Source organism: Vespa mandarinia, chromosome 6 (assembly GCF_050613455.1).
Source record: "Vespa mandarinia isolate Hongniang chromosome 6, ASM5061345v1, whole genome shotgun sequence".
Taxonomy (NCBI): Eukaryota; Metazoa; Arthropoda; class Insecta; order Hymenoptera; family Vespidae; genus Vespa; species Vespa mandarinia.
In genome coordinates this window covers 2,927,501-2,946,475 of record NC_140815.1, presented here as the reverse complement: position 1 = coordinate 2,946,475, position 18,975 = coordinate 2,927,501, and the positions used below count along the sequence as shown (strand labels likewise).

The window sequence follows — 18,975 nt, the reverse complement described above, 5'->3', positions numbered from 1 at the left end:
TATTGCTAACGTTCTCATTACGTTACAATAAAAGAAAGAAAAAGAAAAAGAAAAAGAAAAAGAAAAAGAAAAAGAAAAAAAAAAGAAACTGTGTCGCGATCAATGAGATTTAAACGAATCAAAATCAATATCTATCTATATTCGATATTGATCGATGTATTTATAATTTTTTTTCTATATATGAGAAATAATACAAACTTTTTATATCAATTATTTTATACTTATTAGATATACTTATTACTTTACACTTATTCCTTTGTATTTGAAATATCACAAAGAAAGAATTTTAAATGAATTCTATAAAATTGAATGACCTGATTAACGTGTTAATCAAATTTATGGTAAAAGATTGAAAAAGGAAATATGAACCGAAAAGAAAGGAAGAAAAAAAGTGAACAAAAAAACAAAAGGAAACTCTATGAAATCAAATTCAACATAACAAATCGTAAACAGTTAATTAAATTTCATTCGTTTCGATGTTACGACTACTAATTCCGCAAAGATATGACGCTAATCACTTGAAACAAATCGTCCAATTGATCTGATTGAAAACGAGAGAAGAAAAAAAAGAAAAAGGAAAAAAGAAGGGGAAACAAAATCAGTCCGTCGAAGTGTGATGATAAAAAAAAAAAAAACAAAACAAAACAATACGAAAAAAAGGAGAAAAAAGAATAGAAAAAAAGGAGAGAAAAAATAGAAAAAATAGTAAAGGTGGGAAAAGAACGAAAACAGTCTCCAAAAGAAACTGATCAAAAAAAAGAAAAAAAAAAAAAGAAGAAAAGAGAAAACGAAAAGAAAAGAAATGAAAAATGGAAAGAAAAAAAAGAAGAAGAGGAAGGGGAGGGGGGAAAAGACAGAAACAAAAATGGGGGGGAAAAAAAGAAAGAGAGGAAAAAAAAGATCAAAAAAAAAAAAAAACAACAAGAAAAAAAAAAGAAACAAGAAAAGACGTGCCCCTAAGGTTTAGAAGAGATCTCGTCTTCTTCGCAAAAGGAAACACGATATCCCTCGTCTTGGTCCGCCCACGTGTTCTACGTTGACCGTTAAAATTTGCCTCTGCGCGCTCGCGACATCATCTCGTGCCCGACGCGATGGTAGGCGGTGTATTATTTTTCCACCGGTTCGCCAAATTGGCTCGCACGGAATCTCGAATTACTCGACACTCGATATCACCAGGAGGATAAAACTTCCACCTAGCTTGTGTAGCTCTCTCTCTCTCTCTCTCTCTCTCTCTCTCTCTCTCTCTTTCTCTCTCTTCTTCTTCCTCTCTCTCTGTTTGTCGCTCTCTTTCTCTCTTTCTTCCTCTTTCTCTATCTCTCATAAACACAAGCACTCTCTCTCTCTCTCTCTCTCTCTCTGTCTTTCTCTCTCTCACTCTTTCTCTCACTTATTCTGTATCTCTATCTTTCTCACACGAACGAAGGACGTTTAAAAAGAAGTCGATGATACATTTCCCATTGAGAACGTTACGTTCTCTCTCTCTCTCTCTCTCTCTCATTTTGTTTCTTTCTCTTTCTTTCTTATGTCTATCTTACTCTCTTTATGTCTATCTTACTCTTTCTCTCTTATTCTCTCTTTATGTCCGTCTTTCTCTTCTCTCTCCATCGTCGTGGCCTGCCTCCATGAGCTTCTCCCTTACCGTAATACGTCGGTCTTGCATATGGGGGCTCTCCATGCACGACCCGTAACCCAATAGGCTTCCCGTAGGAAGATCATGCTTCGGTACAAAGGCTGATCGCTACATCGCACGCGATCACGATGCACGTCACAGAAACTGATGATCTTCATAGCACCATTTGCACGATTCTTTCTTCAATATGTAAGCATTATATACTTACATACATACATACATACATGTATATATATATATATATATATATATGAATACGTATGTACACACGTACATACACGTAAGTATGTAGCAACGGAATCATCAATATCGTCTGACTTTTTCTTTTTATCTATGGAAACTATCATTGTGTGCGTGCGCGATAATTTATCCTTTTCTCTCTCTCTCTCTCTCTCTCTCTCTCTCTCTCTCTCTCCCTTTCTTATTAAGTTCGAACGTTTTGTCGATTTTGAAAGTTTCTTTGAGGTTGTCCGACTTCTTTTTTCTTTTTTTCTTTTGAGCAATAATTAAATAATTTTATTTATTGTTAATTAATCGAATTTAATTAAGAAAATACGATATGGTATATATATATAATTATTCCTTTTTTTATTTTATTTAATTGTCTATAGAGAACGTCATTCACTTTTAAAATCGTACACGATCTTATATTTATATATATATATATATATATTTCTTTAAGTTCAATTTCGTTTTATCTGATACAAATGAAAATTTAATTGTTATCTCGTAAATTTTAATTGTATATTCGTAAATTTTCACGTTATATAATAGTCACATATAAACAAAGAACAAAAAGTTATTTTACACTGAGAGAATTAATACGATCGATGTTCCATTTAATTCGTAAGAAATCTTCGATCAATTGCAAATTGATTTCTTAGATTCGTATGAAATCTTCATTTATTTTCTATTATATATGTTATTACACGAAGATTTTTCTACGATAATATTGTACGATTGTGTGTTGCCTTTGATGAAAGAAAGGAAAAAATTAAAAAAAAAAAAAAAAAAAAGAAAAAAAGAATAAAAAAGGGAGATAGAAAGAGAGAAAGAGGAAGAAAAAAGAACGTACAAGAAAAATATTCCTCTTCAGTTTCATTCGAACGCAATCAACCATTTTCCTCTTTGTATTCTTTCCATTGTGGTATTGCAACAGTTTACGTACAAGGTTTGGAAAGGTAAAGGGTTTTGAAAAACAGTTGGATGCCTACTGACAAAAGTGTTTTATTCGTTTACAAAGAACTTACACTATTATCGAATACGTTAACACTCGAACTTGTTGTAATTGCTAACCGGAGAATCGAGTTTCGAGAAAAAGAGAGAGAGAGAGAGAGAGAAAGATAGATAGAGGCAGAGAGGGAGAGGGTGAGAGAGAGAGAGAGAGAGAGAGAGAGAGAGAGAGAGAGAGAGTGCATGGTAATGGCACGGAACGAGCCTTGATCTATCCTATGGATCTATGGATCTAAAGATCGTTTATCATCTAAGATATCATATTTTATTTCTTACGTGTTATTCGATTATATACATAAAGGGATTCTGTATTGGACGAAAATATATTATGAATCAATAATTAATCATTTGCAATAATTTGTTATTCATTGATTTAACCTTTTCATTATTAATGGTGATTATAATCATATAGACAAAATTCTATATGAATTGAGAATTATGAATGAGTTTATTTTGATATCTTCATATGCAATCAAAGTCCTTTATTCCGATTAATTCGTAATAATTCTCTTTAGAATTCATTTTATTTATTCGTTTGATAATAACTTTAATAAGAAATCAATGATTTGGATGATACGAGGAAATGGTAGACTTTACTATACTTAACGTACAACTTGAAGTCTGAAAATATTCAAATAATATATTTATACAATTTGTCATTGAATCACAATTCGTATTGCAATTTATTATAATTATTGATTCGTTCTTTATAATATATTGCTACGCATGTATGATCGTGAAAGAAAGTACTGTACACGTATATGTAACACAAAGATTTTCTTTTCTTTCTTTTTTTTTTCTTTTTTTTTTTTCTTGGCAATAATTTCTAATCGCTAAAATTAGAATATATATTATGTTGTTGAAAACGATCCGTTTTCTTATTATTTATATCCTTATTATATTATTTTCTATACTTATATTATCACGATTTTATTTCTTTTTCTTCTTTTTCTTCATTCGTCATTACATTCGTGATTATCATTGACAGTTAATATTCTTACCAAATCATTCGATGACTCTACAACGTTTGTATATGTAACAGTATCACGATTTCTAACGAATTCCATTTTCCATTTTCCATCTTGTTTCTTAAAAGCGAAGAAAACACTTAGAAGTATTACGAAAACGATTAGCAATGTTATGCCGGACCATAAAATTGGATAAAAAATCGATGAAACCGATTCGCATTCCAATTCGTAGATTGGAATTTCCTTGAGAAGTTTGCTACGATGTCTTTCTGGCATGGAACATCTAAATATAACACATTCATTCATGAATCGTGCGTAATATAATTAAAGGATATTTAAATGTGAATGGAGATACTTTTTTTTGTTTTTTTTTTTCTTTTTTTAAAGAATTTCTATTAGAGAAGGTATTGCTAGTGCCATCTATGAGATAACACCTGAGACTATTGAAAAAAATGTTATCATATGAATTTGTCTTACTTGATCTCTGTGCTCAATTCTTTCAAAGAATTATTCGTGTTAAGCCATTGCATTTTACAATCACATTTCCATGGATTATCCCGAAGATTTACAACAGCTGTTCTTTGTAAAATCAATCGAAGATCAGACTCCAAAGTTTCCAAAGCACAATTCTCGATCGATAAACGTTGAAGTCGTGGTAATAAAAGGCCATGATGCGGCCAAATCGTAAGTTGCACCAAATTTCTACATCCTGCTAATGATAATATCTCCAAGCTTGTTAAATTTTCTAAATCGTTTAATGCAAGTTTCGTCAAATTTGGCATATTATTCATTTTAAGTTCTCTTAGTTGTGGTAGGAATAAATCATTCAGTTGAAAGATTTCCGTTCCTGATATATCAAGTTCTTCTAGAGTCATCGGTAAAAGAGGGATCATACTTATCGGGTTCCATGATAAATTCAAAATGGAAAGATTAATTAAATTTTTAAATAGCTCAGCTGAGAAGAAAGAACTCGAAACGTTTTTTAAATCGAGATGTTTCAACGCACTCAACGTCCAAAATGCATTTTCGTGAATTCCATCACCGATCGGATTGTCAGCTAACGAGAGAAATTCTAAAATCTAAAGACAGAGAGAGCCACCATTAAATTATACTTGTACCTCCATGTTTTTTTTTTTATCTTCTTTAGCTTTTTAAATTTAAATGTCTATGGCGGGATATCTTTGTGGATTAAAATTGTAAAAGATAAAACGTACCTTTAAATGTTCCAACATAGTCTCATTGACGATAGATAATTTGTTCGATGATAAATCCAATATTTTAAGCTTCAATATTCTTTCATTCAGCGCATTGTCATCAATATATTCCAACTTGTTATGGCTGACATTTAATACTTGCAGATTGTATTCGTCTTTGCAAAGGAAAAAGAAACGTTGCAGATGATTCTGCGATAGATCCAATGTTTTCAAGGAAGCTAAATTCGTCGAGCAATCGAGAAAACTGTCAAATTGATTTTGACGTAATATTAAATCTGTCACTTCGCTCAGCGATATAACCGATTGAATTTTTAAGAAGAAATCTTCTTTCTTTAAACCGTTATTGGTAAGATTAACCTAAAAAATTAAATATTCGTATTTGCTATTTATCTTTTTCTCTCCCTTTTTTCATTTGTATTGTGAACTATTATGATCGTAAGATTAAGTTGGAACAAAAACATTAGGAGAGAGCGAAAGCGAAAGAGAAAGAGAAAGAGAAAGAGAGAGAGAGAGAGAGAGAGAGAGGGAGAGAGAGAGAGAGAGAAATAATAAATGATAATGAAACCGGAAGAAGATATTTCAGAGAATGTCGCATTTATCCAAAACGATTACGAATTGTTTGTAATAAGCGAAATTTGAAATAAAGAATCATTAAAGGAAATATTCACAACGATGATGATAATGATGATGATGATGATGATGATGATGATGATGATGATGACGACAATGACGATGATGATAATGAGAATGAAAACAATACGCGGAACATCACCCACCGTAGTTGTCAAAACGGATGACAGGATCGAAGCAAAAACTACGAATATTCCGAGCAACATATCGTACAGTACTGCGTCTAGATTATTTAGATCCGATTTAGAGAAAAATAGATCGATCGAACGATCGATCGTTTCGATACTTTCTTATAACCGAGACTGTTAACTTCGAAGAATGTCTCTCACAGAACGGTCCAGCGGAATGACAACGAATTCATCAGCGACGATCCCTGCTTGCTTCGTCCAGTGCCGAACTACGAGGGGCTCGGATGGGGTAATTATAATTGCAAATCTAACTTTAATCTTAATTCGAACGGTTCATTGATATTTATAAAAAGTTCAGAAGTTAATAGTCCTAAAATGGAAATTAAATCTTCAAAAAATTTGTACACACGAACGATAGTTAAGTTTTTCTATTTCAATTATTTCTCTTGATATTCTTTAATATTATTCCATATTTATTTGTTTCATCCCTATTCTTTTATATTATTCCTTACACGTCGAAGGAAGTATAAATAATTTTTTCTTTCAAAGATGTACCATTCCGTTTCGCGGGGCACTTGCAATGAAAGGATACGTATCCGATCAAAAGTTCAGAACCGCCGAGAGGCGAACGTACCACTTTTAAGATAAACCGCGATTATTACTCGCGTTTAGCCACTCGCACTTGTTTCCCCGTTACTAATACTATTATTAATATCAGTACAATCATGAGCTACCGGACGTATAATTGTTTTTACCGTCGAGCTTAATCGCTCTTATATATTTTTTTTTAATATAATTTACACACCACCCGTTCGTATAGACTTATTGATATCGGAGAGTTCGATTTGAAGCTGACGTTGATTGTAAAATCTCGTCGGTGTGTTGATCTTAAAAGAAAGAAAGAAAGGAAGAAGAGAGAGAGAGAGAGAGAGAGAGAAAGTATTGTTTGAAAATTTTCGGTGCAACGAAATGTTATAAACGTAATCTATTTTTTACCATGTTCATTGGGAATAAAAATAAAGGGAGAACGTGATAAAGATGACTTCGTGTAGATGAACTGAAAGTCTAACAATGATAACATTTTCATCGAGTTCTGCATCATCGGTTAAATTAATTAACATTTAAAAATGTACGATATCATTATGCATATATCCGTGAACGAATTATCATTTTGTACGATATTGAAAGAAAGAGTGAGACCCAAGGATTTTTTTTTAAATTTATATTATACCCAGGTATAATCATTTTCTTCTTCTTCCTCTTCTCCTCCTTTTTTTTTTTGCTCTCTGACCTTCGATACAAATTGTTATTGCTCGGGAGCTCGTAAAATTAAAGACCATTTTTTTTTTATCAATATTGTAAATTTTTTTTATTAATCCCTGCCAACCTATACGATATCGGCATATTTTATTCTACAATATAATTTTATTCCGGCCGTTTTTTTTTTTAAAAGAATAATTCTCTTCGCGTTTGGCCGAAGGAAGAGAGCAAATGAAAAAAGAAAAGAATAAAAAAAAATAAAAAAGAAAAGAAAAAAGAAATAAAAAAAAAATAAATAAATAAATAAAAAAGAAAGAAAAACAACGCAAATGATTTATTGCGAAATCAGTGTTACGGTGCGAAATAAATATAAACAAAAAGTTCATTAAGAGTCAGACGTTTATTCACAGCGTTTGTATCATCATTAACCGTTCGAAATGAATTATTATATTTTAGATATATGCAATATATAGTAACAAATATCGTAATATTTTGGATTCGTGTTCAATAACAAAGGCAAGATAGGCGATCATTTTTTTGGAGTTTGCGGTGTACTCGTAGCTTTAAATACCAATGGATTCGATACGCGAAATATGCTAGGTAACATCGTCGCTAGTGTTCCAAAAACTTCTTCCGACATTCCCTATGAAAAATACATAGGTATATTAATAATGATTAGAAATTTGATAGTATTAATACTATATGATAATATTTCGTATGAAAGATATATATATATCTGATGTACTTTTGGTACAAGAAATTGTAAATTCTTCAATTCTGCTCCACCCCATGATGCCATTTCTATCATAAAACCTTTGACACATTTGAAAACGAGTTCGGCCCTTTTGGTGCACCATGCCACTGTCATTTCCTGATGATTAAAAATCGATCGAATTATATATTAATTCTTTAAGTCGTATTTCAAATAAAAATCATGAAAACTGCTGACCTCTGTCATTTCATGAACTAATAGGACTGGTATAGTCAAGGTGGTAACGTCATTGCAACAAGCTGTTTTTAAAATATTCCTCAACCCCAAAATGGCCGGATGCCTTGAATTAATATCACCTACGATTTGTTAATTAGAAAATATGTTTCTCTTTCTCCCTTTTTTTTTTTGTAATTTTCCTTTTCCTCTCTCTCTCTCTCTCTCTCTCTCACTCTCTCTCACTCTCTCTCACTCTCTCTCTCACTCTCTCTATCTTTCTCTTTCTATCTCTGTTCATAGATAATGATCACACCTACCAGATCTTAATGAATCATTTACCACCATGTGAAATACTACATGGACCTGTGCTAAATTGGAATGTCTCGTGATAAAAACGTCACCAGTTTGTAACGTTTTACTCATTGGTTTTTTTGTCTAAAATCATGAAGAATCATCGATCTTCATTATTGACATTAATAAAATCCAGAGGATACTATGTTACCTGAGGATCACTTCCTTCACGATGATGAGCTTGTCGCCAAGCTACAACTTCTTTTACATCCTCACGAATTTTTTCTAACTGTTCGTCAATCGGTGGAAAATGAAATTCTGTCGTCAATTGACATATCGAGCACAATTCTACAATGCATCGCGGTGTATTAGATATATTAAAAGTTAATTATAATAATTAATTAACGATTATTTATTAATCGAACACCTTTCGTTATTCCGGAATAACTTCCGAGATGATTGTCGCTTAACAAAACCAATCCACATAAATCGTTCGAATATAATCCTAAAGCCGTTTGCAATCTCTGTGGCGTTGGATCCCTATTATATAAATATATCGCAAAATTGTAAAAATTTTTACATTAGTTAAAATAAATAATTTCATTTTTTTTTTCTTTTTTTTTACCCAGTATCGCTCTTTTTCGTTCGACAAAAATCGAGAACATCGCCTGTGAGTATTCGAATATTATGCATTTGTTTCATTTGCGAACCTAAATGTATAGTAAAACTTTCTTCGAGTACAGTATAATCCGACGTTTGTTTTTCTTCGTTTGGAACAAATGTACCTAATGCTGGTCTTATCGGTGGCATTGGTACCATCGGTGAGCCCCTAATATTATATTCATTAATTTCTTTGAATATAATCAAAGGATTTTTCATGTTGTTTTATTATAGATTCAAAAAAAAAAAAAGAAAAAGAAAAGGAAAGAAAAGAAAAGAAAAGAAAAAAGAAAATAAAAACTTACACAGGAGTTGGTAACATGTTCGTTTGTTGTTCTTCCAATAATCTCATAATCCAATTACGATACTGTCGTCTTTGTTCTAATTTTAAAGCATCGACCCTCGAACCCCAATGGCCCTGTAGCAAGCTTTGCTCTTCAAAATGACGACCAGCCATGTCGTTTATAGATTTTTCAGTTGATCCAGCTTCTAAAGCTTCAACGGCAACACGCATTTCCTCGGTTTGCCTGGAAGACATTTTTCCATTCATTCTCAAACGGAATATTCTGTTTGTATATTCTTTAAATAGCGGAGGGTCAACTAACCAAGCCTCTATGATGATAGTAGGGCAATTGCATTCAAGTGAAAATATATTAATTGCTTAGGTCAAGTGTGGAATATGCCTTGTGATTTTCTATTGTTAACGCAATCATACCTGATTTATAAGAATTTATAACTTATAAGGAACGTACTCGTTATCGAATTTATTCGTCTCTATATAGGATTATCTATAGAATTTCAGACGTATAAGAAGAAAGGGGTTGATTATATTCGTTATTATTGAAACGATCGTGTGTCTATATAATTTATTAGTTAAAAACAAATGAAAAAAAAAGAAAAAAAAAATAGGTTTCTCAATTCAAACCTAATAAATCCATCAATTAATTCACGATAAGTAGTACGTTGTAAGAATAAATCGTGAAAACGATCGTTTGCTTACCGTATAATCTTAATAGTACTAAAGTTACTGATAATCTATATAGAAAGGTCAATGTAAATCATAATTCACGTTCTATATATATTTCTATTGATAATATATTGGAATCTTGACCTTTCTTTGCTATTAGATTTTCTAATGGAATATAATAGATAAATAAAATATTATACATTACGTTTTTGTTTTACTGATTAAGCTAATTATCTAATAAGAACGTTCACATGGGAATAAAAATATTTTTTTGCTTCTTTTTTTTTCTCTTTTTTTTTCTATTCTTTTCATTCTTCTTAAGTAAATCATAGACTGCGTATATAAATACTAACTTTTGAGTAAGCTGTTCGTAATCAGTGTTCCTCATTTGAATGACTTCTGTGACATCTCTACCATATTTATGTTCTGCTTGTAAAATTGGTTCTAAAGATGGTGAGTGTACTAATCTATGGTAAGCTGCTGCAAATAATTCTTCATCCGTTGTTCCTATTGGATCTGCATATTCTACTGTTTTTTGTTTATACGTCTTTTCCCAGTTTTTAATTATATCCTCTATATTCAGATCACCTTTCTTCGTAGCGTTTATAACTTTTTCTGACTTCTCATCATAAAATTGTAGAGTTAACTCTTTAATAGTACGTTGTATAGTATCCATTAAATCAGACTCGATATAGTATGGTAATTTAAATGATGACATAATCCTATATGTCAATTCTTTGATAGAACCTTGATATGGAATTTTTAAAGGTATTTCTAATACATATTCCTCATTTGTTGTACATGTTGGAAATCGGTACATAAAAACCTTTTCAACATATTCTTCTTCAAGTAGATTCATTTTTCATACTAAAAATTCAAAATCTTATATTATATAAAATTAGTATAAATTGTTTTAAAACATTGATTTCAGTAAATGTAATAATTAAAAGATTAAGATATATCTATTAAATATATTAAGAAATTAAATTGTATTATTATAAAAAAAAAAAAAAAAAAAAAAAAAAAAAACATGATTATTACAAAAGTATAAGAAGTCAATACGGTTTTGATTGTAAAGCAAATATTATTGCTTTAAGGTGAACTTTCGCAACATTCGGATCAAAAGGTTAAAGATAATCCTTAGAAATATATGCAAGTTTGTTTATTATGAATCTTTTCTCGATAAACATTTTTACACCTAATTTAATTATCTATTAGATCAAGTCCATTTTTAAAATAAATTTAATATTTTCATTAAATAGAAATTTTTTATTATTGATTTAATTCTTATAATTTTGTATTTCTTTTTTATATGTTTTTCAATTTATTTTATCAACAAATACGATATTTTAAAGTTTTAGTTCTTTCGGTTTAAGAAAATTGTTAAAAATCGTAATACTTTTTCAAAATTAATTACCCTCAGTGACATGAAATATCAAATTTATTTTTATATAATATTTTACTATAAAAAAGTTTGAAAAGTTTAGATTTTTGTTATCGACGCAAGAGGGCATTAATGTAAACTAACTGAATCACTTGTAAATTGATATAATCTTAATCATGCAGCAAAAATCTGTGTGAAGGTATATTAACAAGAAAGAAAAGACAATACTTACGGTTATTACTTATAGAAAATAGAAATGATTTCAATACTTTTAATAATATAAAAAAGACTTAAATGAAAGATCGTTGTTGAATGTCATGTTATGATTCTATAGTAGTTAACCTAAAACTTGTTAATTAAATTTTTAATCTATCCATATTATCGTTAACAATGATTTAATCTCCTTAAATGGTTAATGCGTGCTCCGTTTAATTTATCGCACATTGTTAAATGATCGTTTTAAAATAATATGTTACTCATAAAAGCAACAATCACTGACCGAACTGTAACGCCTCTGCGATGATTTAATTCAATGTTCCCAACTTAATATTTGAATTTGCTTGGGAATATAATTTATTACGCATTTGTTTCTTTGAATAAAGTAAAATCGTTTCTTCGGTTATTTATATATATATATAATTAAATATATTTTATAAAGTTATATTAGCGAATAAGATTAAATTATTGATATGTTTGATATTTAAAGCGGGAAATTATAACGTTGGTAATACTGTATCGCGTTTGGCGGCATTATCAGATTTTTGCACATTGTTTGGTATTTCTTTTTAATAATCTTTTATATTATCTCTTGTATATTAAGTAACGAATTCTATCATGTTCGATGATAAAAATCACGCAGAGCTAACGGATGCTGAAGCTGAATTATACGATCGGCAAATTCGTCTATGGGGTCTGGAATCGCAAAAGCGGTATGATTATTCTAACCTATAAAAGAAAGCGTTAAAGTATAGTAATAAATATCTTATGATTATTAATAAATTTATTTAATAAAAACATTTTGAAAAGTTTAAGAAAGAAAAATAAAAAAGTTTTATTTTTTTTTCAATCAACTTTATTTATTAATATTAGAAATAATATCATAAGTGTACTTATCTTTTTACAGATTAAGATCAGCAAAAGTATTATTGATAGGACTTGGTGGATTTGGTGCTGAAATAGCAAAAAATGTTATATTAGCAGGCGTTAAAACAATTACCCTTTTAGATCACAGAAATATGACAATAGAAGATACTTGTTCCCAGTTTTTTATACCTAATGATCAGATTGGTAAAAATGTATGTAAGTTTTTTATTGATTCATTTAATATAATTATGTCATTTTTCTATATGCCATTATGTATTCACAGAAAGCAGAAGCATCTTTACAAAGAACTCAGAATTTGAATCCTATGGTCAATGTAGAAGCAGATTCTACCAATATAGATGATAAACCGGATGAATATTTTAGTAATTTCAATGTTATCTGTGCTACTCAGTGTACTATTACTCAATTAAAAAGACTTAATAAAATATGTAGACAGCATAAGATAAAATTCTTTGCTGGAGATGTTTGGGGTACTTTTGGATATACTTTTGCTGATTTGGATGAACATGAATATGTTGAGTAAGTAAACTTTATGTAGAAAAATAATTATAGATACTTTTTTTATTATTTTTTTAATTACAAATACTTTTTGTAGAAAAGTATTTATATTGGACATAAACAAAGAGCTATACTTTTAGGGATATTGTGCAAACTAAACCAGTAAATGCTGAAGCAGGTGGTGAACCCAAAGGGAAAGAAAAATTTGAAAAGATTGTTATTACTGAAAAACGTAAGGACAATTTCGTTCCTTTTGAGTCTATCATTGATATAGATAAAAGTCGTCTTCCTACAAGAGAATCAGAAATGTATTATATGATGATGAGTAAGTGTTTTCTTTCTTAATGATAATTATAGTATTAAATAAATATTATAATCTTGTTAAATTTTGCAGTAATGTTGCATTATCGTGAGAAGTATAAGAGTGATCCTTTACCTAATGAAAGAGGTTCAGAAAAATTGAAAACAGAATCAACAGCCATTATAGAAAAATATCAACTAGGAGATAAAATAAATTCTTTGATAGAGTATGTATTTTTGTTTTATTGATTTAAGAATATACTTAAAAAAATTTCTCATTGTATATTTTATTTAATTCAGGGGAGATTTGTATGGTCAAATTAGTCCAATTTGTGCCATAGTAGGTGGGGTTATGTCTCAAGAGATTATAAAGGCTGTATCACAAAAGGAAGCTCCCCATAATAATGTTTTTCTTTTCAATCCACAGACGTTGTGCGGCAAAATTTTAAAATTGGCGTAATAATCATAAGGTATTATTATCATCATCATTGTAATTTCTTGAAATTATTTTTTTCAGGTTCTCATAATAAGTTTTTTGTACTTTATTAATAAATTAATATAACTATTGAATAGTTTGATAAAAAGTTTATGTATTATGAATAAAGTTGTATCTATGTTTATCCAACAACTTTTTTCTGTTTTAATTTTGTAACATGTTATTGTAGTAAACAACGTACTGTAATCACACACACACACACACACACATATGTGTCTCTGTACACACGTATACACTGTGATATTAGAGAGAAAAAAAAAAAAACAAGAAAACATTACGAATGTTTAGCAAAGGCAACCCACGTTTCAGTCGTATACTAACATTCAATTTTAAACATGATTTCACTTTTCATAGAAACTTTCCACGTACTCGTACACGCGATTCACATTGTACATTTCATAAAGCAGCTCGTACTTTTCTCGTGGCCGATTGCACGGAAAATACGTCGTAATACGTAAAATGAGAACGGAAGAGAGCCCAGGATTTTGCGGGTTTAGGATATGACTCGTTACGTTTTATTATCAACCAACCGATATTACTTTCTACAACGAAAGAAGACAATATTTTTACGTCTATATTGAAAGTAGTTTTTCATAAATATTTTATTATTCCTTTAAAACATACATTTATTTTATAATCTTCGAAAAATACGACATATTTCTATTTTCTATATTTCGTTAAGTTTCGCTGAATCGCGTGTTTTCTAAGAGACTTCATATCGATATTCACCGAAGGGAGGGAGAGAGAGAGAGAAAGAGAGAGAGAGGGGTTGTGAAGTGAGGGGTTGAAGGTTTATTCCTAGGTAGTAGTAGCTGGGAATTATGATGTATCGTCTTTCCCCATAGACACGATGTCGTTGAACGTTGCAACGATTACGTGGTATAGTAGTAGTAGTGATAGTAATAGTAGTAGTAGGGAGTGTATGTAAATCTAATGATCCTCATAGATGTCATGCCTTAGATGTACATGTAGTTGCCTTTATACAGGTATAAATGACATTTCCCTTAACGATACAGGCACGTGCTCTCTCTCTCTCTTCACGGCTGTCGAATTATCTTTCATGATAGTTTATTTGGTGCTCGTCGAAAAACCATTAGTCGAGCTTCACCTAAACCATGTTAAAGTTTACCCGTTATACTGTTACACCATTGCATCGTATTTGAGTGTGGTATAACGTGGATATTACGTGACTGATGCATTTTCTCGCGACTCGAAAAGCATATCGAATTGTTAGTCTTGACGATTTATAACTTTAACGTCGACTCGGTGATTCGATTTAGCAAATTTTTTTTCCTCTCTTTCTCTCTCATCTTTTTTTTTTTGTCCCTCATAGACGCTCTCAATGTTATACATTTGTATGGTATATACGTATATATGTAATCCCGTATGACATAATAAAATTGAAAATATTTCTATTAACTTTCTCATTTTCTTTCTCGTTTCAGTTGGCACACCATTTGATACTACGTGTCGGACAATCGTTGAAAACATTAGAAAGGGTGATGCGGCACCTCTCGCAGAGTTTTACACGATCGCGTGACGACTCGAGAAACACGTTAAATAATGTAAGAGACTCGTTGGTACTTCCCGTGACTCAGGTAAGGAATTTACCAAGACTACTTCCACTACTAATCTACATAATCACACTTTCATACGTACCATAACTACGAGTACTCTGTGTGTACATGTACTCCACTTTTACAAGTAGATCAATACAACGTGTATTTCTTTAGGAATGTTAAACTCGTCATCCATCGTAATGGAAAATAATCGATACAAATCGCGTTAAGCTCGTACAATTGAAAGTACAATATACTCTTTTTAACGTTAACAATTTTATTAGTCCATTCCACGAAAGGAATTTTGCTAAGAGTTTATACTTTTATGGTTGTATAAACGTACTCAAGACACGACGTTAAGGTCCTTAACTTCTTCGACCTTGCGGCCCTTTTTTCGCGGTTTTCAAGTGAGAAAGAAAGAAAGAAAGAAAGAAAGAGAAAGAGAAAGAGAAAGAGAGAGAGAGAGAGAGAGAGAGAGAGAGAGAGAGTGGGAGGAAAAAAAGGAAAAGAAAAAAAGGGTGTGCCCTTCACACATCCCGTCCGTTCCTTGATTTACGGTGTGCGACGGAAATTATTACCACCGTAAAAATATCTTCGGGCGTATTTATTGACAGAGAGCAAGCGAAGTATTGCCCCCGACAATACGTGAGAAGGGCTGACCTTAAAACGACAAGACTGTAGTTAAGCTGGTCTTAAACGACTGTTGTAAAAGGTCGGACCATTCGCATAAACGTATCGTCAATGCAGTTTTTCGGTATATAAGGAGAGCACATTCTTTGGCTAATGCACTTTTAATATTTTGACCGTCTACTGCACCCGGCGTTGAATTGCACGCGAGCCTGTATAGTTACGATTACTACGAGTAAATAATAAATCTTGGTATAACGGTCTGGTAAGAATGTACATAATCGTTTTCGTGGAACTTGCCTTATGTCCATTTATTTTTTACTTGCTTTAGTATAAAACTTGTTCATTCGAATGAGTTACGCGCTTGTTAGATATAATTCGATGATAGACTTACAGACGTCAATGACATTTCTTGTTTAATCTTTTCTTTTTTTTCTTTTCCTTTTTTTCTCCTTTCTTTTTTTTTTTATTCATTTTGTTAGACAATCAATTACCATCATTACATTCATATCAATCGAAATCAACATATATTTGCGAAAATGTGAATTGTTTTTTATTATAAACTTTAAGGGTAAAATCTGAAAGAGATCTGTTAAATCGACGAATTATATATATATATATATATATATATATATGATGTACACATATACACATGCGCATTATTAACTCTTTAAAATAATAGCCAATCCTGTTTTTAGGAAAATCACGTGCACATAGAACGGAAAGATTGGGAGATAAGGGAGAAAGATTAAAAAAAAAAAAAAAAGAACAAAAAAAAGTCTTCGAAAAAACGACAAAAAGAAAGATAGAAATAAAGAATCGCGTACGTGAGTCAACTGCTTACAACTCGCTTCGTTGATATCACTTTCCATTGGCTTAAACCGTTTATAAGCTCGGACTTCCCATAGGAAACACGATTTTCCCTTATCAGTGTCTTATTGTTGTCGGTATCTTCCAACTTCCGTCGTCTACTCGCGGTGTGGTTTCTTCATTATTAAGTTTCCCTTTAGCGCTTCCCTCTTTCCTTTCTGCTCTCTCTCTCTCTCTCTCTCTCTCTCTCTCTCTCTCTCTCTCTCTCTCTCCTTCTCTTACCCTTTTTACCTCTCCTCAACTTTTCGTAAGGGTAGAAACGAATAATACTTACTCTTCCTGTACTAATGCAAGTAGAGTATAGGTGAAATTCCATGGACGTAGAAGCGTAGGAGTCGATGGAAGAGGAAGGCATAAAGAGGTTTCATGGCCCGTTTTCTGACCGAGGGACATAATATTTTTCGTTGGGCAGAAAGTCTCTGGTCGCAAGGCGCGTGGACCACCGAGTGCATTAACAAAATAACGTAATAAAATCTGAGTGCCTTCTACCGCTTATTTCCCTCTCTCTCTCTCTCTCTTTCTCTCTCTCTTTCTATTCTTTTTATTCTTTTACTTTCGACCAACGAGAGTTACTCGCGTACTACGCCCCGTCACCTTTCCTTCCTTCTTCCTTTTCTCTTTCGTTTTTTTTTTTCCCTAGCCGAAGTTACTCATAAAATCCGATACATTGTGCGGTATATTCGTCATGTCTGTAAATGCCGTCGACCATCGTTGGACACGCGACGAGCGAAAAGAAATCGATCCTCTTTCGATCTATGTATTCTCTCTTTCTCTTTCTCTCTCTCTCTCTCTCTTTCTCTCTCTCTCTCTCTCTCTCTCTCTCTTTCTCTCTCTCTCTCTCTCTCTCTCTCTTTCTCTCTCTTTATATTTTCTTTTCCGTTAGACATTCATCGGATTCTAAAACAGTATGAAACCTTTTTACGATTTTACTTTTACAATATCAAAATCTATTGTATCATATACGAGAACTACGATCAATATGACTCAATCACTTTTTATTTTCTTTTTTTACATCTCTAACAATATTTTTTTACAATCTTATTAACATCAGAGCAACCGTATAAAATGGATCGTGGTCCGACCACGAATAGAATAATCTACTTATCGATTTCGTCGGTCGGACCAATGCGAGTGGATAAAAAAAAAATTCTTTCGATATATTGCATTATATTTTCTTCTATTGATGTTTCAATGGATATTTGTGAATATAATATTTCGATACATACACACACACACACGCACGCACACACACACACACACACACACATATATTTAATTATATTTAAAGTGCAAATTTTCTTTACATAAATTTTACCATTAAACTTATAAGTATATTCTATACACGTTGATTTTTATACGTTTATAAACGTACACGTGTTTAATAATTTACATATAAAAAATTTAATAATTACAAGAAACTTTTCAAATAATTCATTGATATTGATCGACTAAAACAGGATAAACCTTATGTCTTTTGTCGCAACGATTAGATATTAGTACGTATTTTTATATGTACGTTGATGTATCGTACGAACGTATGTGTTTAACAAGCTACACATAATAATGTCTGAAAATAACAAGAGAAAATTTCTCGAATTAGTCAGGGTATTGACCGACTAGACTAGAAAAGACTTATACTTTCTTATCGCATATAAAAAGACGTCAGGTATATCAGACGATCAATCTTAGGGCTAGAAAAGTCTCCCGAAAATTTGCTCGCGACACGATCGTTGTCGTCGTCGTTGTCGTCTCGAGTTGAGTCACGCAACGACGAGGAAAAAGAAAGAGAGAGAAAGAGAGAGAAAGAGAGAGAAAAAGAAAGATAGATAGATAGATAGAGATAGAGAAAGAGAGAGAGAGAGAGAGAGTGAGAGAGAGAAAGAGAAAAACTCAACGAAACATTAATTTCGTATACGGTCACGCCTCGGTCTCTCAGACCATTTCTCCTCTCCGCTTTCGAGAGTTTCGTATTTCCAGTGTGATCCTCGTTGCGATATTGCTCAGGCTTTACGAGCAACCATTGGTGCAATTCAGACAGTTTTTAGGGTCAAACGAATAGCTAATGCAAATACGAGCCTCCTTGTGCTCGACATTATTTCACCTCTCTCCTTAGGATTCTCCTTCTAGTTTGGGTCGCGTCTGGGATGTTTGGCGACGGCCATCTTCTATCTCTATCTTTCTCTCTCTCTCTCTCTCTCTCTCTCTCTCTTCTTCTTCTTCTCATTCTA

At 31.8% G+C, this 18,975-nt stretch overlaps 4 protein-coding genes across 7 annotated transcripts in view; 2 read left to right on the top strand and 2 right to left on the bottom strand.

Annotated features, from left to right (window-relative positions):
- Window positions 1-2,845: 2,845 nt before the first annotated feature.
- LOC118441038 (uncharacterized) lies at window positions 2,846-6,455 on the bottom strand. Its single transcript, XM_035864924.2, has 4 exons — window positions 5,822-6,455; window positions 5,046-5,402; window positions 4,309-4,910; window positions 2,846-4,114 (listed from the first exon to the last, which is right to left on the bottom strand). Exons 1-4 carry the CDS (start codon window positions 5,879-5,881, stop codon window positions 3,817-3,819), a joined length of 1,317 nt encoding a protein of 438 aa, XP_035720817.1. The 5' UTR covers window positions 5,882-6,455; the 3' UTR covers window positions 2,846-3,816.
- A 993-nt stretch (window positions 6,456-7,448) lies between these two features.
- On the bottom strand, window positions 7,449-11,843 carry LOC118441037 (ferry endosomal RAB5 effector complex subunit 3). Of its 2 annotated transcripts, none has more exons than XM_035864921.2 (10): window positions 11,526-11,843; window positions 10,263-10,776; window positions 9,248-9,469; window positions 8,908-9,111; window positions 8,710-8,822; window positions 8,494-8,630; window positions 8,309-8,426; window positions 8,013-8,131; window positions 7,809-7,934; window positions 7,449-7,706 (listed from the first exon to the last, which is right to left on the bottom strand). In XM_035864921.2, exons 2-10 carry the CDS (start codon window positions 10,766-10,768, stop codon window positions 7,593-7,595), a joined length of 1,659 nt encoding a protein of 552 aa, XP_035720814.1. In that variant the 5' UTR covers window positions 10,769-10,776; window positions 11,526-11,843; the 3' UTR covers window positions 7,449-7,592. The 2 variants fall into 2 exon arrangements, with proteins under 2 accessions (XP_035720814.1, XP_085513652.1); XM_085657526.1 differs by having other exon boundaries at window positions 11,793-11,809.
- Window positions 10,345-13,755, top strand: Aos1 (SUMO1 activating enzyme subunit 1). 3 transcript variants are annotated; one of them, XM_085657528.1, is made up of 7 exons: window positions 10,345-10,381; window positions 12,153-12,222; window positions 12,417-12,588; window positions 12,660-12,916; window positions 13,036-13,220; window positions 13,290-13,422; window positions 13,496-13,755. In XM_085657528.1, the coding sequence occupies exons 1-7, from the start codon at window positions 10,360-10,362 to the stop codon at window positions 13,653-13,655; spliced, it is 999 nt and encodes a 332-aa protein (XP_085513654.1). In that variant the 5' UTR covers window positions 10,345-10,359; the 3' UTR covers window positions 13,656-13,755. The 3 variants fall into 3 exon arrangements, with proteins under 3 accessions (XP_085513654.1, XP_085513653.1, XP_035720821.1); XM_085657527.1 differs by having other exon boundaries at window positions 10,352-10,381; window positions 12,114-12,222; window positions 13,496-13,752; XM_035864928.2 differs by lacking the exon at window positions 10,345-10,381 and adding an exon at window positions 11,474-11,492 and having other exon boundaries at window positions 12,114-12,222; window positions 13,496-13,752.
- Window positions 13,524-18,975, top strand: part of LOC118441042 (uncharacterized) — a 103,495-nt gene continuing 98,043 nt past the window's right edge. The window contains exons 1-2 of the mRNA XM_085657639.1: window positions 13,524-13,665; window positions 15,137-15,289. Of these exons, the coding sequence (XP_085513765.1) occupies window positions 15,194-15,289 (96 nt within the window). The 5' untranslated portion in view covers window positions 13,524-13,665; window positions 15,137-15,193. The remainder of the gene's footprint in view (window positions 13,666-15,136; window positions 15,290-18,975) is intronic.